Below are 26,022 nucleotides of genomic sequence, written 5' to 3' on the forward strand. Positions count from 1 at the left end.
GAACAAAAGCAGAATCAGGGAATGGGAAGTCCTGAGGAACAGGGCAGAATTTTAGCAAGCAAAAATGTCTACCATGCAGAGTATGGGAGAACATCACTGGGAACATTCAAAGAGGGGCGGGTAATCTTGTGCTAGGAATGTTGTTAGGGCTGTGTTTGAAAGAATATTAGACTAGATAAGCTAGAGCATCTCTCTAATTTATATATGTGTAGCCTCTTTCTCAGTCAGTTCAGTCGCTCAGTCATGTCCGACTCTTTGAGACCCCATGAATCGCAGCATGCCAGGCCTCCCTGTCCATCACCAACTCCCAGAATTTACTCAAACCCATGTCCATCGAGTTGGTGATGTCATCCAGCCATCTCATCCTCTGTCGTCCCCTTCTCCTCCTGCCCCCAATCCCTTCCAGCATCAGGGTCTTTTCCAATGAGTCAGCTCTTCCCATGAGGTGGCCAAAGTACTGGAGTTTCAGCTTCAGCATCAGTCCTTCCATTGAACACCCAGGACTGATCTCCTACAGGTTTAGGATGGACTGGTTGGATCTCCTTGCAGTCCAAGGGACTCTCAAGAGTCTTCTCCAACACCACAGTTCAGAAGCATCAATTTTTTGGCGCTCAGCTTTCTTCACAGTCCGACTCTCACATCCATACATGACCACTGGAAAAACCATAGCCTTGACTAGACGGACCTTTGTTGGAAAAGTAATGTCTCTGCTTTTTAATATGCTATCTAGGTTGGTCATAACTTTCCTTTCAAGAAGTAGGTGTCTTTTCATTTCATGGCTACAATCACCATCTGCAGTGATTTTGGAGCCCAAAAAAGTAAAGTCTGACACTGCTTCCACTGTCTACCCATCTGTTTCCCATGAAGTGATGGGACCAAATGCCATGATCTTAGTTTTCTGAATGTTGAACTTTAAGCCAACTTTTTCACTCTCCTCTTTCACTTTCATCAAGAGGCTTTTTAGTTCCTCTTCACTTTCTACCATAAGGGTGGTGTCATCTGTATATCCGAGGTTATTGATATTTCTCCTGGCAATCTTGATTCCAGCTTGTGCTTCTTCCAGCCCAGCGTTTCTCATGATGTACTCTACATATGAGTTAAATAAGCAGGGTGACAATATACATCCTTGACATACTCCTTTTCCTATTTGGAACCAGTCTGTTGTTCCATGTTCAGTTCTAACTCTTGCTTCCTGACCTGCATACAGGTTTCTCAAGAGGCAGGTCAGGTGGTCTGGTATTCCATCTCTTTCAGAATTTTCCACAGGTGTTTGTGCCTCTTTCTAAATGGTGCCAATTTGTCAGAAAAATCTGGAAAGGATTATTATTAGCAGATGAAATAGTCTCTTCAATAAAATGATATGGTGGGAAATCAGGAGAAAGATCTGAGAAAATATAAAGGTGAACTATAGCCTAACTGTTGGAGAAGGCAATGGCACCCCACTCCAGTACTCTTGCCTGGAAAATCCCATGGACAGAGGAGCCTGGTTGGCTGCAGTCCATGGGGTCGCATAGAGTCGGACACGACTGAAGTGACTTGGCATGCATGCATGCATTGGAGAAGGAAATGGCAACCCACTCCAGTATACTTGCCTGGAGAATCCCAGGGACGGGGGAGCCTGGTGGGCTGCCGTCTATGGGGTCTCACAGAGTCGGACACGACTGAAGCAACTTAACAGCAGCAGCAGCAGCATAGCCTAACTGTACTTTCAATATGAACTGAAAATGGATGCCAGAGAATACCAGGAATGTCATATAAGAAGGTTCTTTACCATTGAGAAAGGACATTTCATGCATGATTTTCAGTTCAGAAGTTGACAGATGACATTTAATGAAAAATTATTTGCAAACCTAAAGTGATTAAGCAGAGCCCACTGGAAAACTGAGAGGTGGAAACAATGGGAGATAGCCCTGAATGAATTCTCAGTTTAGATTTCTGGTTGCATTCAACTCAGATTTTGTTTCAGCACATCGGTGTGATCTTTATGCTCAGTAATACATCCTTGATCTCTGACATTTCAACTGGTAAAAATGATTAACATCTGACTGAGTCATTTTTGCCATAGCTGGATCTTGTTTAGAAATGCTGATGGTTTACCTTCATCATTAAAACATTGAATATGTATATGGAGTAGGGTTGGTGTATCTCCAAGTTTCAAAAATTATCATTACTGATAGTACTGGTGTAGTGAAGAAACTATTTTTATCCCATTTTTTATTTCAGACAGTTTTATGAGCAGCTGTTCTCCTCAAATGTCAGCCAGCTTCCCTGTGAAGTGAGTATTCATGGCCAATTTCTTCACTATATTACTTAGTATAGGTTAAAATTCTTTAGCAAACAGACCTAAATTTCTTTCTTTCGCCAGTAACAGTCCATGTTGGTTCCAGTCAGTGGGGCAACTCTCCTCCACAAAATCATTTGAGAAGTCAGGTTTCTGTGGATTTATCCTCCCCTGGAGCTTTGTGTCTACTTGTATCCCACAGTGAGAGGGGAAGTGACACTGTGAGAGATTTTATCACTCCAGCTGGAAAGCAACATTTTTCAGTTAGTTTCAGAAAACCTGATTGGTTCACATTGAAAGTGTTAGTTGCTCAGTCACGTCTGACTCTTTGCAATCCCATGGACTGTAACCTCTGTCCATGGATTCTCCAGGCAAGAATACTGGAGTGGGTTGCCATTCCCTTCTCCAGGGAATGTTCCCAACCCAGGAATTGAATCTAGGTCTCCCATGTCGCAGGCAGATTCTTTACCATCTGAGACACCAGGGAAGCCCTAATATTTTGCAATTTGTTTCAGAAAACCTGATTGGTTCACCAAAGCACTCTGCTATGATGGCTTCAGTCATTATTAAATGAAGTTTCACAACACCACACCTGGATTCCAGAGCTAAAAGATAACCAATGCAGGGAAAGTCAAGTTTAGATAACTAGCTCTGTTTTCACCATGGGTATATATTTGGATGTTCTAGTACACAAAAGTTTTATTTTTATTTATTCTTATATTTATATTCTTATATTTTTCTTTTAGGGCTTCCCTGGTGACTCAGACAGGAAAGAATTTGCCTGTAATGCAGGAGACTCGGGTTTGGTCCCTCGGTCAGGAAGATCCCCTGGAGAAGAAAATGGCAGTATTTCCTTACCAGTAATACCCATGCCAGTATTCTTGCCTGGAAAATCCCCTTGGCAGAGGAGACTGGCAGGCTACATACAGTTGATTTACAGTATTGTGTTTGTTTTAGGTATACAGCAAGTGATTCATCATATTTATATACATACATATTTTCTCCAGATTCTTTTCCATTACAGGTTATTGTTGTTGTTGTTCAGTCACCCAGTCATGTCTGACTCTGCCACCCCATGGACTGCAGCATGCCTGTCCCTCATCATCTCCTGGGTTTGCCCAAGTTCATGTTCATTGCATTGGTGAGGCCATCCAACCATCTCATCCTCTCATGCCCTCTTCTCCTTCTGCCCTAATCTTTCCCAGCATCAGGGATTTTTCCAATGAGTTGTCTGTTCACATCAGATGACCAAAATACTAGAGCTTCAGCTTCAGTATCAGTCCTTCTAATGAATATTCAGGGTTCATCTTCCTTAAGATTGATTGGTTGGATGTCCTTGCTGTCCAAGGGACTTTCAGGAGTCTTCTCCAGTACCACAGTTTCAAGGCATCAATTCTGGCATTCTGCCTTCTTTATGGTCCAGCTCTCACACCCATACATGACCACTGGGAAGACTTTAACCTTGACTATACAGACCTTTGTCAGCAGAGTAAAGTCTCTGCCTTTCAACACACTGTCTTGGTTTGTCATTGCTTTCCTGCCAAGAAGCAATCATCTGATTTCATGGCTGCAGTCACTGTCCACAGTGATTTTGGAGCCCAAAAAGAAGAAATCTGTCACCTCTTCCACCTTTTCCCCTTCTATTTGCCATGCAATAATGGAGCTAGATGCCATGATCTTAGTTTTTTAATATTTAGTTTTAGGCTGGCTCTTTCACTCTCCTCTTTCACCATCATCAAGAAGCTCTTTAGTTCCTCTTCACTTTCTGCCATTAGACTGGTGTCATCCACTTATCTGAGGTTGTTGATGCTTCTCCTGCCTGTCTTGATTCTGGCTTGTAACTCATCCAGCCTAGTATTTCTCATGATGGGCTCAGCATATAGGTTAAACAAACAGGATGACAGCAGATAGCCCTGTCAGACTCCTTGCTCTATCTTGAACCAGTTGGTTGTTCCATACATTGTTCTAACTGTTTCTTCTTGACCTGCATACAGAGACAGGTAAGAAGGTCTGGTATTCCCATCTAAGAGCTTTTCACAGTTTGTCATGATCCACACAGTCAAAGGCTTTAGTGTAGTTGATGGAACAGAGATAGATGTTTTCCTGAAATTCCCTTGCTTTCTCTATAATCCAGCAAATGTTGGCAATTTTATCTCTAGTTCCTCTTCCTTTTCTAAACCCAGCTTGGATATCTGGAAGTTCTGGGTTCACATAATGATGAAGTCTAGCATGCAAGATTTCAGTCTCCTGCATTGCAGGCAAATTCTTTACCACTGAGTCACGAGGGAAGCCCTTGCTTATAGGTTATTACAAGATATTCAATATACTTCTTTTAAAAAATTCTTTCTATTATGGTTTATTACAGGGTATTAAATATAGTTCCCTGTGCTATATAGTAGGAATGTCTTGTTTATCCATTCTATATATAATAATTATATATAGTTAGTCCCAAACTCTCAATTCAACCTCCCCACCCCCACAACCACAAGTCTGTTCTCTGAGTCTGACATAGTCATTTATGTCATATGTTAGATTCCACATGAAAATGATATCATATGGCATTTGTCTTTATCTTGCTGACTGACTTCATTTAGTATAATAATCTCTAGGTCCATCCATGTAGCTGCAAATGGTATTACTTCATTTTTTTAATGGCTGAGTAATAGCCCATTGTATCTGTGTACCACATCTTTATCCATTCATCTGTCAGTGGACATTTAGGTTGCTTCCATGTCTTGACTATTATAAATAGTGCTGTTATGAACATAGGAGTGTATCTACTTTTTTTTTTTTTTTGTATCTACTTTTTAAATCATAGTTTTCTCCAAGTATATGCCCAGGAGTGGGGTTGATGGATCATATGGCAACTCTCTTTTTAGTTTTTTTAGGAACCTCCATACTGTTCTCCATGGTGGCTGCACCAGCTTACATTCCCTCCAAAAGTGTAGGAGGGTTCCCTTTCTCCACAGTCTCTCCAGTATTTGTTATTTGTAGATTTTTTAACAATGACTATTGAATATATTTCTGATCAACTGATCTATTTGTGAATTGCAACACCATGACAACAATGAAAATGACACATTTAACAAGCAAAATTAGTAACATGCAGATGATCTGGAAATGCATTAGTCAAGAGGAATGGCATCTTGTTAAGTGGCATTTGTTGAGACAAATAAGACAACTTAAGAATGTAACAGTTCATCCAGTGATTGATTGTCAAGGGGGTCAAGTGGTCTGTAAACAGTATCATGGTGGCACATTGCTAAATTGGCTTGCCACACTGCCATAGATTGGGCCCATAAGGAATACAGATAGATTTAGACAGTTTATCATCTACATAGAGAGCAAAAGGAAGATCAGCCTGGTGTCAGCTCCCTGGGGCCCTAGTCTCACAGTGTGACACTAAACAGGAGGGGTTGGATGACAGATTACAGGAAGTGTGTGGATCGCTCTGTTGCTCAGGAGCAGGACAGGGGCAGCAATTACATGGACCAGAGAGTGAGTGCCTTCTTCAATTTTGCCCACTGGGGTCCCTATTTTGCTCACCCTAGCACTGCCCTGCTGAGGAGCCAACTCTGAACTACTGCCAGGCAATTTTATGGATTTACACAGATGTTTGCAGCTGTATCTAAGGGAAAGAAAGTGCAAGGCAGAAAGTTCTGTGTTTAACTAAAACTAGGGCAATAGATAGGGCTTCCCAAGTGGTGCTAGTGGTAAAGAACCCACCTGCCAATGCAGAAGGCATAAGAGATGAAAATTCAACCCGTGGGTTGGGAAGATCCCCTGGAGAAGGTCACAGCAACCCACTCCAGTATTCTTGCCTGGAGAATCCCTTGGACAGAGGAGACTGGTGGGTTGATAGGGTTATGCAAAGAGTCAGACACCACTGAAGTGACTTAGCATGCACACAGGGAGATACATGAGAAATAACCTGTGACTGACTCCAAGACACAGAAGAGAAAAATGCCTCAAAATGGCTCCACACTGTGCTTATCTCCACTTGCTCCAGGAGCAGTTTCAGAACTGTTAAGCCTTGCCTACATGGCCTTTGTGGAGATGTTCAAAGTTGTTAGGATGGACGGCAAAATTGTCCCCCTGGAAAACAATACTGAATCTCTTGCTTCCTATAGTCAGGGAATGCTGTGTGGGTTATACAAGGTCTCTCCAAGCAGAGCAGACTGTTGATCTTACATCAAGATTTTGGGTAAAGTACAGCTGAGGGATTGGTGAATTTTAGAGGCAGTAGAGATTGATACCACTTATAAGAAGTTGGTTGATATCGAATGTTAGCACTCAGAGACTTGTGCCCAGGGCTATTCATGATTGGCTGGCTATCAAAAGTGAGGGGCTGTCCTTGATGGATTAGATGGTTCTGACTGCTACTTGTTTTCAGGACTTCAAGGCCATGGGTACTTTCCTAGGAGTAGGAACCTGGTTTTATTTTCAATGTGCTGTGCTTGATCACTCAGTTGTGTCCAATTCTGTGACCCCGTGTACTGTAGCCCACCAGGCTCCTCTGTCCATGGGGATGTTCCAGGCAAGAATACTGGAGTGGGTTGCCATGCCCTCCTCCAGGGGATCTTCCCAACCCAGGGATCGAACCCAGGTCTCCCACATTGCAGGGGGATTCTTTACTGTCAGAGCCATCAGGGAAGCCCTGGTGGGAAAATAGGTAAAAGAACATCACACCTACTTCTGCTTTATTGACTACGCCAAAGCCTTTGACTGTGTGGATCATAACAAACTGTGGAAAATTCTTCAAGAGATGGGAATACCAGACCACCTGACCTGCCTCCTGAGAAATCTGTATGCAGTTCAAGAAGCAACAGTTAGAACCGGACATGGAACAAGAGACTGGTTCCCAATTGGGAAATGAGTATGTCAAGGCTGTATATTGTCACCCTGCTTATTTAACTTATATGCAGAGTACATCAGGCAAAACGCTAGGCTGGATGAAGCACAAGTTGGAATCAAGATTGCCAGGAGAAATATCAATAACCTCAGATACTCAGATGCCACCACCCTTATGGCAGAAAGTGAAGAGGAACTGAAGAGCCTCTTGATGAAAGTGAGAGTGAAATACTGGCTTAAAACTAAACATTCAAAAAAGATTCAAAGATCATGACATCTGGTCCCATCACTTCATGGCAAATAATTGGGAAACAATGGAAATGGTGACAGCCTTTATTTTTTTGGGCTCCAAAATCACTGCAGATGGTGACTGCAGCCATGAAATTAAAAGACACTTGCTCCTTGAAAGAAAAGCTATGACCAACCTAGACAGCATATTAAAAAGCAGAGACATTACTTTGCTGACAAAAGTCCATCTGGTCAAAGCTATGGTTTTTCCAGTAGTCATGCATGGATGTGAGAGTTGGACTATAAAGAAAGCTGAGTGCCGAAGAATTGATGTTTTTGAACTGTGGTATTGGAGAAGACTCTTGAGAGTCCCTTGGACTGCAAGGAGATCACACCAGTCGATCATAAAGGAAATCAGTCCTGAATATTCATTGAAAGGACTGATGCTGAAGCTGAAACTCCAATACTTTGGTCACCTGATGTGAAGAACTGACTCCATGGAAAAGACCCTGATGCTGGGAAAGATGGAAGGCAGGAGGAGAAGGCGACAACAGAGGTTGAGATGGTTGGATGGCATCACTGAATCAATGGACATGAATTTGAGCAAGCTCCGGGAGTTGGTGATGGACAGGGAGGCCTGGCATGCTGCAGTCCATGGGGTCGCAAGGAGTTGGACACGACTGAGCAACTGAACTGAACTGAAAAGAATATCTGTGAAAATAATCCTTAATTGTTGCTAAAATTTGTGAAACATCAGTGAATAAAACCACTCCATTGTTTTGTTTTTTCTCTGAAACTTCCAGACTGCCTTCTGGCCAGTTGATGGGCTGTGGAGACCACCTGAAGCCAACTGCATCTTCAAAAACTTTGTCCCAGTCTGAACCTAGCCTCTTTTATCTTTAGTCTTTGGTCTGCTGCCTAGGACATAATAGGTGCTCGATTCACAGTTGAAGTTTTAATATTAGAAATAATCCTTAGGAATGGCAGAAGAAGGGGGGGAAAAAATGGAAGGACTGGGCAGACAAGAAAGTGGTAGGTTCCACAAGGTTGCTGCATGACAGTCCTGTACATGTTTGGTTGATATTAGTACCTTACTCACTTAGATGAAATGCATGAAGTGTTTTATGTGTTCCAAGTGCGTGTCATATCACATAACTGTCAGGATCCCACATATCTATTTGTTAAGAAGGATAATGAAGATGAAGACCGTGATGAAGCTCCACCAACTAGTCAATCTAGAACTTGTCCAGGGTAGCCAGCCCCTCTGGGCCAGGGGTTTGCAAATCTGGACTTGCTGGCAGTTTCACGCATCTCCCATCGTCCTCCCTGGCCTACTTTGTTATGGGAGCAGGACAGGCGCCTGCAAAGAGGAAGAGACGGCAAGGGTGTGCTGAGCACGGGGCTGCGGTCGGGGAGGGAGGAGGACTGAGATGGAGGATGCGCGTCAGAGCCCGGGAGCAGCCCGGGGCGGGAGGCGGTGCCGGGGCGGGAGGCGGTACCGGGTTCACAACGGCCCAACAGACGCCCCTCCCTCCTGGGACGCGCCCAGAGAAAGTGATCTTGCCTTGCAGTTGAGGGGTGAGGCGACTTTGGAGCAACTGGGCAAACATGGCTGAGTTCACGCGGCTGCAGAACTCCCTGGCGCTGATCCGTCTACGAAACCCGCCAGTCAATGCGATCAGGTAACGGGTTCTCGGCGATCAGTCCGGGGACGGCGAGCAGGGTCGTAGCTGCCTGCCTGCTTTGACTCGCCCCTGCTGGTTTAAACAGAGAAAGACCCTGGCACAGATAGAATCAGGGCATATGCCAGAACCTTTTACACTGGTATGCTCGGTACCTGCTTGCAGAGAACTCTCATCTCCGTTTCGCTGTTAAAGAAACCGAGGCTGAGAGGCAGACAGACGGCTAGAAGTTGGGGAGCTGCGCCCGAACCGGTCTGTCCCTGCCAACTTCCTGCTGAATTCTTTGGCTTACTTGCAACTTTGACTTCTCAGATGTACTTTCTAGTCCAGAGGTCTTAGTGCCTCTGTCCGTGCCAACTTCGCGCTGAACTCTTCTGCTTACTTGCAACTTTGACTTCTCAGATGTACTTTCTAGTCCAGAGGTCTTAGTGCTGTGCTGCCTGAACCTTGATCCCTTCCTTCCCAACCTGGAGTCCAGGCCATCCTTACAATGTGTGACTAAAAGCTTTGGGAGTCCAAAAATAAGGTGGTTTCACACTGTTAAAAATAAAGATCCCCATTAATGCCAATATAGTGAGTAAAAGAGAATTATGTCCTGGCCCAGAAACACAATGATGTATCTCTTGGTTTTTTCTAAACCTCAAGGTCTTAGTGCTTCAGTGAAGATCCATGTTAGAATAAGCTCATGTTGACCACCGGCCCAGGTTGGATGCATGAGACAAGTGCTCGGGCGTGGTGCACTGGGAAGACCCAGAGGGATCAGGTAGAGAGGGAGGTGGGAGGGGGGATAGGGATGGGGAATACATGTAAATCCATGGCTGATTCATGTCAATGTATGACAAAAACCACTACAATATTGTAAAGTAATTAGCCTCCAACTAATAAAAATAAATGGAAAAAAAAATAAGCTCATGTCAGGATTAGCCTATTAAATAGCATTTCCTGAAAAACTGCTGTGCTGTTTATGTTCTTTTATCGTGGAGTACTTTTCTTGTTAAACGAGTAAAAGTATTACTTTAAAAAGTGAGATTAATGCTGCTGTTTTGAAAATTAATGACATTATATAGGTTTGTGCTTAGTCAATTTAGTCGTGTCTGAATCTGTGTGACCCTATGGACTGTTGCTGGCTTGGCTTCTCTGTCCATGAGATTCTCCAGGCAAGAATACTGGAGTGAGTTGCCATGCCCTCCTCCAGAGGATCTTTCCCACCCAGGGATTGAACTCTTATGCCTCTTGCACTAGCAAGGAAGTTTTCACCACTAGCACCACCTGGTTCTTTTATATCTCTGAAAAAAGTGTAGTGATCAACCTAGGAAAAAACCACCCATCCACAGGGTGGTTATGTCAGACTTAGTTATGTCTGACTTTTCGATCCCATGCACTGCAGCCTACCAGGCTCTTCTGTCCATGGGATTTTCCAGGCAAGAATACTGGAGTGGGTTGCCATTTCCTTCTCCAGGGGATCTTTCCAACTCAGCCACGTCTTTTGCATATCCTGCATTGGCAGGCAGATTCTTTACCACTGCACCACCAGCTATCATTATTTGTATTAGGCAAAGGCCTGTTACAAGCCCCTACCAACAGGCCCTGCTGCTCAGGATTCATTGCAGCTGCATCAGGATCTTTTCCACTTGGCAATAAACACTTTCTTGTTCTTTACTCTTGAACTTGTACTTAGGTGAAGGTATGTGTCCTAGCATGATCATCCAGTTTAACAGGTTCCCATATTTTTTTTCTTTTTGCTTTACACTTTTCATTTTCCTTTCCTTTCCCCCTTCCTATTTCTAATTTTATGTGGGAGATTATTTCTTCCTAGATAACTGAGAGATTCTTATTTGAATACTTTTTGGCCCAAACAGATCAAATCTTTCTTTGTTCCTTTAGCTAAGCCAGATTTCTTTCTATTTGGATAAATGCCAACCCTCTTTATAAATGTAGGACATACCTAATTACTAGATTTGTCTCCCATAACAATGGCTTTTGTATGTTTTTTAATTATATTCCACACAGTAATCCATGTTTTACATAGCAACCTAGGACATGCACACACAAACACACATACAAATATGTAACTGAAAATAAAGTTTAGTGAAACAAATTTTTCTTTTTATTTGATGTATTCTAGTTTCACTCTGTTTCTTTCAAAAATGCTGGTCACAAGCCACGACTTTATTTGAGAACTTCTGGTTTTAAAAAATGGTCACAAAAAATACTTCTAAAGTGACAGAAGGTAAAGTTCTTTGGTCATCACTCATGAAATGTTATCTTTAGACTCCATTTCTCCATACCTGACAATATTAAGGGAAGAAAATAATTACTTAAGCCCTGTGACTTTGATATTGTTATGAAGGTGTGGTCCTTTTTCACTCAGCTAGAATCTAGTAAATCTGTATATATAACAGCCGTTTTCATTTTTCTTTTCTTGTTTGATTTTTGCAAAATTGTGTGTCTGTGTCTCTCTGTGTGTGTATACTCAGTCACCCAGTTATGTCTGACTATTTGCAACCCCATGGACTGTAGCCCGCCTAGGTCCTCTGTCCATAGAATTTTCCAGACAAGAATACTGGACACATTTCTTGTGTCTCCTGCATTGGCAGGCGGAAGCTTCCCAGATGGCTCCCAAGTATTAGGACTCTGCCTATCTCTTCTCATAATGGAAAACTGTGTCCATCTCAGACTTGGGGGGTAAATAGTTCCACAGTTTGCTACCTACAACTAGGAATATTTTCCCATAACTACTTGAAATGTGTCTTGTATTTAAACTGTCCCCTTTCTGCCTTGCAGGAGAAATTTTAATACCTATCTCATTAAGTCGTTGTGAGGTTTAAATGTGTTAGAGATCTGACACTTAGCAAATGTTGTGTGTGTGCGCTTGGTTTTGTCCGATTCTGTGACCCCGTGCACTGTAGCCTACCAGGCTCCTCTGTCCACGGGATTTTCCAGGCAAGAATATTGGAGCAGGTTGCTGTTGCCTATTCCAGGGGATCTAGAGTGGCTCAGTAGCAGAATCTGCCTGCCAATGCAGGAGACATGGGTTCAGTCCCTGGGTTGGGAAGATCCCCTGGAGAAGGAAATGGCAACCTACTCTGGTAGTCTTGCCTGGAAAATTCCATGGACAGAGGAACCTGGCAGGCTACAGTCCATGGGGTCGCAGAAGAGTCAGACACAACTTATCAACTAAACAACAACAAATGATGCAAAATTAACAAGAAGATAAGAAATAAAAGAGTAGGCGTTGATTGAAACGGGAAAAGCCAGACTTGTCTCCTCAGTGGCACAGATTGAGCTCATTTTGGTTAATTTTGCAGCCATTGTTTACCCAGAAATCAGTATGTGACTTTTGGACTTCTCAATATTCTGGATGGTTCAAATTCCATTTTCCTTTAACAGATTTGGTTTCTAATTAAATCAACTGAAGGCAAGAGGTTTTGTTTGATTTCATCTGGGTTAAATGGTGAAAAGTAACTAGGTGAAAGGGCATTGCCATATATAAGAGCAAGTGTCTCCTTTATTCCCTGAGGTTTTTAAATTAATTTATTTTTTAATACCAAAACATTTTGCATTGGGATATAATCAATTAGCAATGTTAGTTGCTGATCTGAACAATCTGGCTTTAGTTGTTTTTTGCTTTAAGTTTTTTTCACCCTGTATAAAAATTTCCCCATATTACTTAGAATTCCAAGGCAAAATTCACTGGACTCTGGTTTCATAATTTTTTCTTTAAGCAATTCTTCACTACTCTTCCTAGATCTCCTCCTTTGCCATCCCTTGGCACTTACTGATCCTCTGCTTCTTGGCAAATTCTCCTCTCTGTGGTCTTGTTGGACTTCTCAGTACTGAATCACTCAGCTGAGCCTCTTCCGCCTCTTACATAAGGATATATCTAGAGGATCTACTCTCAGCTTTTTTTTTTCCTTTGGCAAATTCATTTAATCTTGGTTTTAACTATCTCCTCTGGGGATGACTCCCTCATCTACTGAAACTTGACAAAAATTTACCAAATGCCCTTCCTTTCACAGACCTTGGCATTACCTTTCAAATTAGTTAGGCTTGGCTGCTAGTTACAGGAGACTCAACATAATAGTGGATTAAACAAGAAAAAGTTGATGTCTGTCACAGCAGTGTCCTGGAATGACTGGTATGGCTGCTCCACAATCATCGGGACCTCAATTCCACCTATATTTTGCTCTGCCATCCTTAATTAGTAGCTTTCACCTCTTGATTCATAATGGCTGCTCCCAATCTAGCCATCATATCTGCACTCCTGCCAGGAGTAGGGAGTTGTAAGAGAGAAAAGCATACCCAATCCTTTAAGGATTATTCCCTAAGAGTGCAGATACTAAGTCCATTTCCATTCCACTGGCCAGAACTTAATGCCTTGAGCTGAACTTGCTGCTGTGAAATATAGTCTTTTATTTTGGACAGCCATGAATCCAGCTAAAAACTGATTAATATTTTGAAGAAGGTCAAAGTATTGGTATTAGTTTAAAGTACTAAGTATTAGTTTGTGGGTAACTTGCACCCCCTGCCACATGACTTAGACTGTTATTTTTAGACAATTTCAGTTTTCTTTTATTAGGCCAATATGACAGATCAAAAGCACTTTCTTGCAGAATTTCCACATCATTGTCTCTATACCTTTATTACAGCACTCATCTCAGTATGATATTGTGTTGTGTACACTGTTGTCCCTAGGATGTTTTAAACTCCTTTCACTATACATAGAAGATGTGTGTAATATTTTTAAATTAATAGTGTTAATTCTAAGTGGTCAAAGTTACAGCAAAATGCAGGAAAACACTTTTATTTTCTGAAGTTTATGTGTTTAATCACCTCAGGGCTTACTTTACAATAGACATATATTATTTCTTAAATTAATGAAAATTTAACAATAAGTATCTAGGATTTTTCTACATCATGTATATGTTTACTTTTTCATTGTTAGGAAAGAAAAAAATAAACTCTGAAATGGTAGAAATTTGATTGTGACTAATGCTTCATGTAATTTTTTTCCCCCGTTAGTACAACTGTTATCCGTGGAATAAAAGAGAGTCTGCAGAAAGCTACAACAGATGATACAATTAAAGCCATTGTGATTTGTGGAGCAGATGGCATCTTCTGTGCAGGTAATGTGTCCAACCCTTTCCCACCTTCTCTGACATCTCACACAGACTGAGATCAGTTCTGCATTACCTGTGGCCTTGGGCAATCCTATAGTATGGGTAACGAATCTTGGAGGAAGAAGAAACATGGAGAAGGAGACAGAGTCACAGGAGAGACTCAGAGAAGATGCTGACCTTACTCTCTTTTATATTGGATCGGGCCTTTGAGAGGACATTTAGTTCCAGTCTTGATGGCTGTTATACCTGCTAGTATACACGTAGGGCTACCCGCATAGCTCAGTTTGTAAAGAATCTGCCTGCAATGCAGGAGACCCCAATTTGATTACTCGGTCAGAACGATCCGCTGGAGAAGGGATAGGTTACCCACTCCAGTATTCTTGGGCTTCCTTTGTGGCTTAGCTGGTAAAGAATCCACCTGCAATGCAGGAGACCTGGGTTCAATCCCTAGATTGGGAAGATCCCCTGAAGAAGTGAAAGGCTACCTACACCAGTATTCTGGCCTGAAGAATTCCATGGACTATACATGCAGTCCATGGGGTCACAAAGAATCAGACACAACTGAGCTACTTTCACTTTCACTTTTCACTTCAGTATATACCTACTGGTACATACCTTTTCTGCATATGTCTCTACCCTATGTGAGGTTGGGCAAGTTCCTTAAATCTCCTGAAATTCAATTTCTCTGTTTATAAAATGGATACCATAATATGTATACCTTAACAGAGTTTTGTGAGGTTAAATGAGATAACACATCTGAAAGCCCCTAGAGCAGTACCTGCATGAAGAAGATGTTCAATAAATGTTATTTTTTATTTCACACAGTCTTGAAATTGAGTTCGTTTTTCTTCTGTCACCCATCTCATGACCATGCACTCTTAATTATCCTGTGAAGGGGTGGGGTGGAGGACAGAGAAATAATAATGAAGTTTCTAGGACAAGCCATCAGCCTCCTGTAATTTAATTTTGTGTGCTTCACAGCATCTTGGTGAATGCAAGGATCAAACCAAAAATTTCTATTGAAGTTGCCCTAAGTGATGATTTTTTTGACTATCAGCATTCAACTGAAATACATTCACTTATCCTACAATTTACGTAGAAATTACTACTGATTTTCAACAGAGATCAAGCCCTGAGCCTTTGGAGTGGGAGCACTGACTCCAAGACCCTAGACACCAGAGAACTAACCCTAGGGAGTATCAAATAGTGAGAACTCACACAAAGGAAACCACTGGAATACAAGACTTGGCATCACCCTACCACCAGGAGTACCCTGTGCAGGACGCCTCATCTAAACAACAAACAAAACAAAAGTACAAACCAAATCATCAGCAGACAGGATTACCACCTCACTCAGTCTTGCTCATAAGAGGAAAAACAAACAAACAAACAAAAACTCAGCTCAAACAAAAAAACAAATCTCACCCTATATGAAGTTTACACAAACCAGTGGACAACCTTAGGAGGGTAGAAACCAAAAAGAGGAAAGAATTCAACCTTGAAGCCTTGGAAAAGGAGATCTGAAGCACAATAAGAAAAAAAAAAAACAATGAAAAGGCAGAGAAATACTACACAAATGAAGGAATCAACTAGAAACACAGAAGTCCAAATAAATGAGGAGGAAATAGGCAAACTACCTGAAAAGAATTCAGAATAATGATAGTAAAGATGATCAAAAATCTTGAAAAAAAATGGAGAAAATGCAAGAATCAATTAACAAAGACCTAGAAGAATTAAAGAATAAACATACAGAGACAAACAATGCAACTACTGAAATTAAAAATACTCTAGAAGGAATCAATAGAATATCTGAAGCAGAAGAATGAATCAGTGAGCTGGAAGATAAAATGGTGTAAATAACTTCTGAAGAGCAGAATAAGGTAAAAAGAATGAAAAGAACTGAGGACAGTCTCAGAAACCTCTGGGGCAATATCAAATACATCAACATTCAAATTATAGGGGACCCAGAAGAAGAAGAGGAAAGGGAAGGGTATCAGAAAAATGTTGACGTGATTATAGTTGAAAATTTCCCCAACAGGAAAAAGGAAATAGTCCATTAAGTCCAAGAGGCACAAAGAGTCCCATACAGGATAAACCCAAGGAGAAACATGCCAAGACACATACTAATCAAACTAACAAAGACTAAACACAAAGAAAGAACATTAAAAGCAGCAAGGGAGAAGCAACAAGTAACATACAAGGGAAACCCCATATGCTTAACAGCTGATCTTTCAGCAGAAACTCTACAGGCCAGAAGGGAATGGCAGGATATATTTAAAGTACTGAAAGGGGAAAATCTACAACCAAGATTCCTGTACCTGGCAAGGATCTCATTCAAAATTGATGGAGATATAAAAAGCTTTTCAGACAAGCAAAAGTTAAGATAATTCAGTACCACCAAACCACCTTTACAACAAATGTTAAAGGGACTTATATAGTAAAGAAATACAAGAGAAGAAAAAATATCTACAAAATCAACGCTAAACAATTAAGAAAATGACAATAGGCCATATATATCAATAATTACTTTAAATGTAAATGGATTAAATGCTCCAACCAAAAGAGAAAGACTGGTTGAATGGATACGAAAACAAGACCCATATATATGCTGTCTGCAAGAAACCCACTTCAGACCTAAAGACACATATAGACTGAAAGTGAGAGAATGGAAAAATATATTCCATGCAAATGGGAAGCAAAAGAAAGCTGGAGTAGCAATCCTCATGTCAGCCAAAATAGACTTTAAAATAAAGAAGATCACAAGAGATAAGGAAGGACACTACATAATGATCAAGGGGTCAATCTAAGAGGAAGACATAACAATTGTAAATACCTATGCACCCAACATAGGAGTACCTCAATACATAAGAAAAACACTAACAGACATAAAAGGAGAAATTGACAGTAACACAATAATTGTAGGAGACTTTAACACCCCACTCACTCTCACAATGGACAGATCATCAAAACAGAAAAGTAATAAGGAAACACAAGTCTTAAATGATACCTTAGATGAGATGGATCTCATTGATGTCTTCAGGACATTCCACCCAAATGCAGAAGAATACACTTTCTTCTCAAGTGCACATGGAACATTCTCCAGGATAGACCATATCTTGGGTCACAAATCAAACCTCAGTAAATTTAAGAAAAACTGAAATCATATCAATGCAGAAATAAAAAGAATTATAAGAGACTATTATGAACAACTTTATGGCAATAAAATGGATAACCTGGAAGAAATGGACAGTTTCTTAGAAAAGTTCAATCTTCCAAGACTGAACCAGAAGAAATAGAAATTATGAACAACCCGTTTACAAGCACTGAAATTGAAGCTGTGATCAAAAATCTCCCAAAAAATAAAAGCCCAGGACCAGATGGCCTCACAGGAGAATTCTATCAAACATTTAGAAAAGAGCTAATGCCTATCCTTCTAAAACTCTTTCAAAAAATTGCAGAGTTTATTTTTGTGTATGGTGTTAGAAAGGTTCTAGTTTCATTCTTTTACAAGTGGTTGACCAGTTTTCCCAGTACCACTTGTTAAAAAGTTTGTCTTTTTTCCATTGTATATCCTTGCCTCCTTTGTTGAAGATAAGGTGTCCATAGGTTCGTGGATTTATCTCTGGGCTTTCTATTCTGTTCCATTGATCTATATTTCTGTCTTTGTGCCAGTACCATACTGTCTTGATGACTGTGGCTTTGTAGTAGAGTCTGAAGTCAGGCAGGTTGATTCCTCCAGTTCCATTCTTCTTTCTCAAGATTACTTTGGCTATTCGAGGTTTTTTGTATTTCCATACAAATTGTGAAATTATTTGTTCTAGTTCTGTGAAAAATACCGTTGGTAGCTTGACAGGGATTGCATTGAATCTATAGATTGCTTTGGGTAGTATAGCCATTTTGACAATATTGATTCTTCCAATCCATGAACACGGTATGTTTCTCCATCTGTTTGTGTCCTCTTTGATTTCTTTCATCAGTGTTTTATAGTTTTCTATGTATAGGTCTTTTGTTTCTTTAGGTAGATATACTCTTAAGTATTTTATTCTTTTTGTTGCCATGGTGAATGGTATTGTTTCCTTAATTTCTCTTTCTGTTTTCTCATTGTTAGTGTATAGGAATGCAAGGGATTTCTGTGTGTTAATTTTATATCCTGCGACTTTACTGTATTCGTTGATTAGCTCTAGTAATTTTCTGGTAGAGTCTTTAGGGTTTTCTATGTAGAGGATCATGTCATCTGCAAACAGAGAGAGTTTCACTTCTTCTTTTCCTATCTGGATTCCTTTTACTTCTTTTTCTGCTCTGATCGCTGTGGCCAACACTTCCAAAACTATGTTGAATAGTAGTGGTGAGAGTGGGCACCCTTGTCTTGTTCCTGATTTCAGGGGAAATGCTTTCAATTTTTCACCATTGAAGGTAATGCTTGCTGTGGGTTTGTCATATATAGCTTTTATTATGTGAGGTATATTCCTTCTATTCCTGCTTTCTGGAGAGTTTTAATCATAAATGGGTGTTGAATTTTGTCAAAGGCTTTATCTGCATCTATTGAGATAATCATATGGTTTTTATCTTTCAATTTGTTAATGTGGTGTATTACATTGATTGATTTGCAGATATTAAAGAATCCTTGTATTCCTGGAATAAAGCCCACTTGGTCATGGTGTGTGATTTTTTTTTAATATGTTGTTGGATTCTGTTTGCTAGAATTTTGTTAAGGATTTTTGCATCTATGTCCATCAGTGATATTAGCCTGTAGTTTTCTTTTTTTGTGGCATCTTTGTCTGGTTTTGGAATTAGGGTGATGGTGGCCTCATAGAATGAGTTTGGAAGTTTACCTTCTTCTGCAATTTTCTGGAAGAGTTTGAGTAAGATAGGTGTTAGCTCTTCTCTAAATTTTTGGTAGAATTCAGCTGTGAAGCCATCTGGTCCTGGGCTTTTGTTTGCTGGAAGATTTCTGATTATCTAAATGTAAGACCAGAAACTATAAAACTCCTAGAGGAGAACATAGGCAAAACACTCTCTGACATGAATCACAGCAGGATCCTCTATGACCCACCTCAAGGAATATTGGAAATAAAAGCAAAAATAAACAAATAGGACCTAATGAAACTTAAAAGCTTTTGCACAACAAAGGAAACTATAAGTAAGGTGAAAAGACAGCCCTCAGATTGGGAGAAAATAATAGCAAATGAAGCAACAGACAAAGGATTAATCTCAAAAATATACAAGCAACTCCTGCAGCTCAACTCCAGAAAAATAAATGACCCAATCAAAAAATGGGCCAAAGAACTAAACAGACATTTCTCCAAAGAAGACATACAGGTGGCTAACAAACACATGAAAAGATGCTCAACATCACTCATTATCAGAGAAATGCAAATCAAAACCACAATGAGGTACCATTACACACCAGTCAGGAAGGCTGCTATCCAAAAGTCTACAAGCAATAAATGCTGGAGAGGGTGTGGAGAAAAGGGAACCCTCTTACACTGTTGGTGGGAATGCAAACTAGTACAACCACTATGGAGAACAGTGTGGAGATTTCTTAAAAAACTAGAAATAGAACTGCCACATGACCCAGCAATCCCACTTCTGGGCATACACACTGAAGAAACCAGATCTGAAAGAGACACGTGCACCCCAGTGTTCATCGCAGCACTGTTTATAATAACCAGGACATGGAAGCAACCTAGATGCCCATCAGCAGACGAATGGATAAGGAAGCTGTGGTACATATACACCATGGAATATTACTCAGCCGTTAAAAAGAATTCATTTGAATCAGTTCTAATGAGATGGATGAAACTGGAGCCCATTATACAGAGTGAAGTAAGCCAGAAAGATAAAGAACATTACAGCATACTAACACATATATATGGAATTTAGAAAGATGGTAATGATAAGCCTATATGCAAAACAGAAAAAGAGACACAGATGTACAGAACAGACTTTTGAACTCTGTGGGATAAGGCGAGGGTAGGATGTTTTGAGAGAACAGCATGTATATTATCTATAGTGAAACAGATCACCAGCCCACGTGGGATGCATGAGACAAGTGCTTGGGCCTGGTGCACTGGGAAGACCCAGAGGAATCGGGTGGAGAGGGAGGTGAGAGGGGGGATGGGGATGGGGAATACATGTAACTCCATGGCTGATTCATGTCAATGTATGACAAAACCCACTGCAATGTTGTGAATAATTAGCCTCCAACTAATAAAAATAAATGAAAAAAAAATTGCAGAGGAAGGGACACTTCCAAACTCATTCTATGAGGCCACCATCACCTTGATACCAAAACCAGACAAAGACAACACAGAAAAAGAAAGCTACCTGCCAATATCACTGATGAACACAGATGCAAAAATGCTCAACAAAATTTTAGCAAACAGAATTCAGCAACACATCAAAAAGCTCACACACCATGATCAAGTTGGGTTTATTCCAGCAATGCAAGGATTCTTCAATATTCACAAGTCAATCAACATGATACGCCATATTAACAAATTGAAAGATAAAAAGATATAATCTCAATATATGCAGAAAAAGCCTTTGACAAAATTCAGCACCCAGTTATGATTAAAACTCTTCAAAAACTGGGCATAGAAGGAAACTATCTCAACATAGTAAAGGCCATATATGATAAGCCTACATCAACATTATTCTAATGGTGAAAATCTGAAAGCATTCCCCCTAAGATTAGGAACAAGGCAAGGGTGTCCACTTTTACCACTATTACTCAACATAGCTCTGGAAGTCCTAGCTACAGCAATCAGGGAAGAAAAAGAAATAAAAGGAATCCAGATCAGAAAAAAAGAAGTAAAGCTCTCACTGTCTGCAGATGATATGATACTGTACTTGGAAAACCCTAAAGATAGTATCAGAAAATTACTAGAGCTAATCAGTGAATTTAGCAAAGTTGCAGGATACAAAATCAATACACAGAAATTACTTGCATTTCTGTATACTAACAATGAAAAATTAGAGAAATTAAGGAATCAATCCCATTCACCATTGCAATGAAAAGAATTAAATATCTTGGAATAAACTTACCTACAGAGACAAAAGAACTGTACACAGAAAATTATAAGACACTGGTGAAAGAACTCAAAGATGACATAATCAGATGGAGAGATATTCCATGTTCCTGAGTAGGTAGAACCAATATTGTGAAAATGACTATACTACCAAATGCAATGTATAGATTCAGTGTGATCCCTATCAAATTATCAATGACATTTTTCACAGAACTAGAACAAAAAAATTTCACAATTCATATGGAAACACAAAAGACCCTGAATAACCAAGCAGTCTTGAGAAAGAAGAGTGGAGCTGGAGGAATCAACCTTCCTGACTTCAGATTATCCTACAGAGCTACAGTCATCAAGACAGTATAGTACTGGCATAAAAACAGAAATATTTACCAATGGAACAAGATAGGAAGCCCAGAAATAAATCCATGCCCCTATGGGTACTTTATTTTTTTACAAAGGAGGCAAGAATATACAATGGGGCAATGACAGCCTCTTCAATAAATGATGCTGGGAAAACTGGACAGCTACATGTAAAAGAATGAAATTAGAACACTTCCTAACACCACACACAAAGATAAATTCAAAATGGATTAAGGACCTAAATGTAAGACCAAAAACTATAAAACTCTTAGAGAAAAACAGGAAGAACACTTAATGACATAAATCAAAGCAAGATCCTTTATGACCCACCTCCTAGAGTAATGGAAATAAAAACAAAAGTAAACAAGTGGGACCTGATTAAACTTAAAAGATTTTGCACTGCAAAGGAAACTATAAGCAAGGTGAAAAGACAATCCTGAGAATGAGAGAAAATAATAGCAAATGAAACAACTGACAAAGGATTAATTTCTAAAATATACAAGCAGCTCATTCAGCTCAATGCCAGAAAAACAAACAACCCAATAAAAAACTGGGAAAAAGACCTAAACAGACATTTCTCCAAAGAAGACATACAGATGGCTAACAAACACATGGAAAGATGCTCAACATCACTCATTACTGCTGCTGCTGCTGCTGCTAAGTCACTTCAGTTGTGTCCAACTCTGTGCAACCCCATAGATAGAAGCCCACCAGGCTCTCCTGTCCTTGGATTCTCCAGGCAAGAACACTGGAGTGGTCTGCCATTTCCTTCTCCAGTGCATGGAAGTGAAAAGTGAATGTGAAGTTCAGTCATGTTTGACTCTTAGCGACCCCATGGACTGCAGCCTACTAGGCTCCTCCGTCCATGGGATTTTCCAGGCAAGAGTAGTGGAATGGGTTGCCATTGCCTTCTCCATTATTAGAGAAATGCAAATCAAGACCACAATGAGATATTACCTCACACCAGTCAGAATGGCCATCATCAAAAAGTCTACAAACAATATATGCTGGAGAGGGTGTGGAGAAAAGGGAATGCTCTTGCACTGTTGGTGGGAATGTGAATTGATACAGCCACTATGGAAGATGGTATGGTGATTCCTTAAAAAACTAGGAATAAAACCACCATATGATCCAGCAATCCCATTCCTAGGCATATACCCTGAGGAAACCAAAATCGAAAAAGACACATGTATCCCATTGTTCATTGCAGCACTATTTACAATAGCTAGAAGATGGAAGCAACCTAGATGAATGGATAAAGAAGTTGTGGTATATATACACAATGGAATATTACTCAGCCATAAAAAGGAACACATTTGAGTCAGTTCTGATGAGGTGGATGAACCTAGAGCCTATTACACAGAGTGAAGTGTGCAGAGAGAGAAAGATAAATACCATATTCTAATGCATATGTATGGAATCTAGAAAAATGGTACTGAAGAATTTATTTTCAGGCCAACAATGGAGATACAGACATAGAGAATAGACTTATGGACATGGGGAGAGGGGAGGAGAGGGGAGTATGTATGCAAAGAGTAACATGGAAACTTAGATTGCCATATGTAAAATAGATGGCCAACAGGAATTTGCTGTATGGCTCAGAAAACTCAAACAAGGGCTCTGTATCAACCTAGAGGGGTAGGATGGGAAGGGAGATGGAGGGAGGTTGAAAAGGGAGGGAATATATGTATACCTTTGGCTGATTCATGTTGAGGTTTGACAGAAAACAACAAAATTCTGTGCAGCAATTATCCTTCAATAAAAAAATTTAAAAAAAAATTATCCTGTGAAGATGTAAACATAGTGACAAAATATGGTGAAAGTATCTGAAGTGATGATTTATTCATGATATTTGTGGCACCTTTTCTTCTTTTCCCAAATGAATATATTACACTGTTGGCAAAAGTTGCATGGATATGAAGGCCCATTTATTCTTACTGTAGCCAGAGGAATTTTTTTCCTTTTTCTTCTTCTTTTTTTCTTTTAACCGGAGGAGCTTAATGTATATCAGTAGTAATGTAAGAAGAAATAGATGTTGAAATCGTGACAAGAAATATTTTAAAGTTTATAATAATTACCATTTAATTTACCTGCTATGTACCAGTACTGTGTGACTTACTTATTTATTGACAATGGAAATAGTAATATTTTTACATACTTTAAATTTTAATCCTCAGTTGTTGTTCAGTTGCTCAGTTGTGTTCAATTCTTTGCGACCCCATGAACTGCAGCATGCCAGGCTTCCCTGTTCATGTCCATTGAGTCGGTGATATTAATCCTCAGTAAATCCTACAATTTTCATCTCCTGATGACAAGGCTGAACCTAAGAGAGATTTAAAAATGTGCCAAACTTTTACTAGCTATTAAATAGCTGATTCAGCTGTTTGAAAACTTAAGGTTGGGAGTCCAAGATGGTGACTTTGAGGCATGGAATGAAGGATCAGAATTATGAAAAATCAGAACTGGTATTTCTTGTAAAGAAAAGGAGGTAGGAGAGAATGTAGGAGAGTTCAGAAGCAGAAAAAATAACTGTCCTGGAAAAGCACTGGAATTATCAGGTTTGACTTAATGGACTTAGGTAGAACAATGTACCCAACAACTGGAAAATATATATGCTCCAATCTGCCACATTTACAAAAATTGATCAGGTACTGGACCACAAAAGCTTATCTCAGTAAATTTCATTTAGACTGCGTTCTCTGACAATACGATCAAGCTAGAAACCAATAGCAAAAATATAACTAAAGATTCTCATGTGTTTGGAAAATAAATTCATTTCTTAATAACCTTTTAGCCAAAGCAAAAATCATAATGCAATTTAGAATATATTTTGACCTGAATGATAATAAAAACAACATATAAAACTTGAGGCATACAGCCAAAGCACAGCTTGGCAGGAAATGTATAGCCTGAAAGGTATAAGTCAGAGAAAAAAAAAAAAGACTGAAACTATTATGTTAAGTGTCTCTATCAAGGGACTGACAAAACAAGCAATAAAACAGATCCAATGAAGTAGAAGGAAGGAAATGATGGAGGGGAAATTACTAAAATAGAAAACAAATGTGAATCACGAGAACAATAATGTCAAAGGTTCTTTGACTAGTAATAACAATAAAATTGATAAAGATTCAGAGAGACTTTAAAAAAAGAGAGAAGGTACAAACACTGTGTATAAAGAATGACAAAAGGAATATTACTACAGATGCTCTAGCCAGTAAAGAAGATAATATGAACAAGTAGAAAAATAGAGCTTACAAAATTGACTCAAGGAGAAATAGAAAACCATTAAAGAAATTGAATCAGTAATCAAAAATTTCACACGGTAAAGTCAAGTCCCAAATGACTTCATTGGTAACCTCTAATTGAAAAGTCAAGAGAAATATTATTCTAATTTTACACAAACAGAGGATAAAAATAAGAGGGAACACTGTCTAAATTAGTTTTCTGGGTCTTCTGTAACAAATGAGCACAAACTCAAATGACTTACAACGGCAGAAATTTATTCTCTCAGCCTTCCAAGGTTTAAAGTTCAAATCAAGATATCTGCAAGGCCATTCTCTTGTTGTTGTTGTTATTCAGTGGCTAAGTCACGTCTGACTCTTTGCAACACCATGGACTACAGCACGCCAGGCTTCCCTGTCCTTTACCATCTCTGGCAGTTTGCTCAATTCATGTCCATTGTGTAGGTGATGCCATGCAGTCATCTCATCCTCTGTCATCCCCTTCTCCTCCTGTATTCAATCTCTCCCAGCATCAAAGTCTTTTCCAGTGAGTCAGTTCTTCGCATCAGTTGACCAAAGTACAGTACTGGAGCATCAGCTTCAGCATCAGTTCTTCCAATGAATATTCAGTGTTGATTTCCTTTAGGATTGACTGGTTTGATTTCCTTGCTGTCCAAGGGGTTCTCAAGAGTCTTCTTCAGCACTTCTCCAGAAAGCATCATTTCTTCGGTGCTCAGCCTTCATTATGGTCCTACTTTCACCTCTGTGCATGACTACTGGAAAAACTATGGCTTTGACTATGTAGACCTTTGTCAGCAAAGTGATGTTTCTGCTTTTTAATACGCTGTCTAGGTTTGTCATAACTTTTCTCCCAAGGCACAAGCATCTTTAATTCCAAGAAGCAAGCTATTTCATAGCTGCAGTGATTTTGGAGCCCAAGAAAATAAAATCTGTCACTGTTTCTATTTTTTCCCCATCTATTTGCCATGAAGTGATGGGACCAGATGCCATGATCTTAGTTTTCTGAATGTTGAGCTTTAAGCCAGCTTTTTCACTCTCTTCTTTCACCTTCATCCAGAGGCTCTTTAGTTCCTCTGTACTTTCTGCCATTAGGATGGTGTCATCTGCCTATCTCAGATTATTAGTATTTCTCCTGACAACCTGGATTCTAGTTTGTGCTTTATCCAGCCTGGCATTTCACTTGATGTACTCTGCATAGAAGTTAAATAAGCAGGGTGACAATATACAGCC

At 39.9% G+C, this 26,022-nt stretch overlaps 1 protein-coding gene across 1 annotated transcript in view; it reads left to right on the forward strand.

Moving 5' to 3' along the window:
* Positions 1-8,903: 8,903 nt before the first annotated feature.
* The window catches only part of EHHADH (enoyl-CoA hydratase and 3-hydroxyacyl CoA dehydrogenase), a 59,899-nt gene continuing 42,780 nt past the window's right edge, over positions 8,904-26,022 (forward strand). The window contains exons 1-2 of the mRNA XM_020870669.2: positions 8,904-9,042; positions 14,065-14,168. Coding sequence (XP_020726328.2) covers positions 8,969-9,042; positions 14,065-14,168 — 178 coding nt within the window. The 5' untranslated portion in view covers positions 8,904-8,968. The remainder of the gene's footprint in view (positions 9,043-14,064; positions 14,169-26,022) is intronic.

This window comes from Odocoileus virginianus, chromosome 4 (genome assembly GCF_023699985.2).
Source record: "Odocoileus virginianus isolate 20LAN1187 ecotype Illinois chromosome 4, Ovbor_1.2, whole genome shotgun sequence".
Taxonomy (NCBI): Eukaryota; Metazoa; Chordata; class Mammalia; order Artiodactyla; family Cervidae; genus Odocoileus; species Odocoileus virginianus.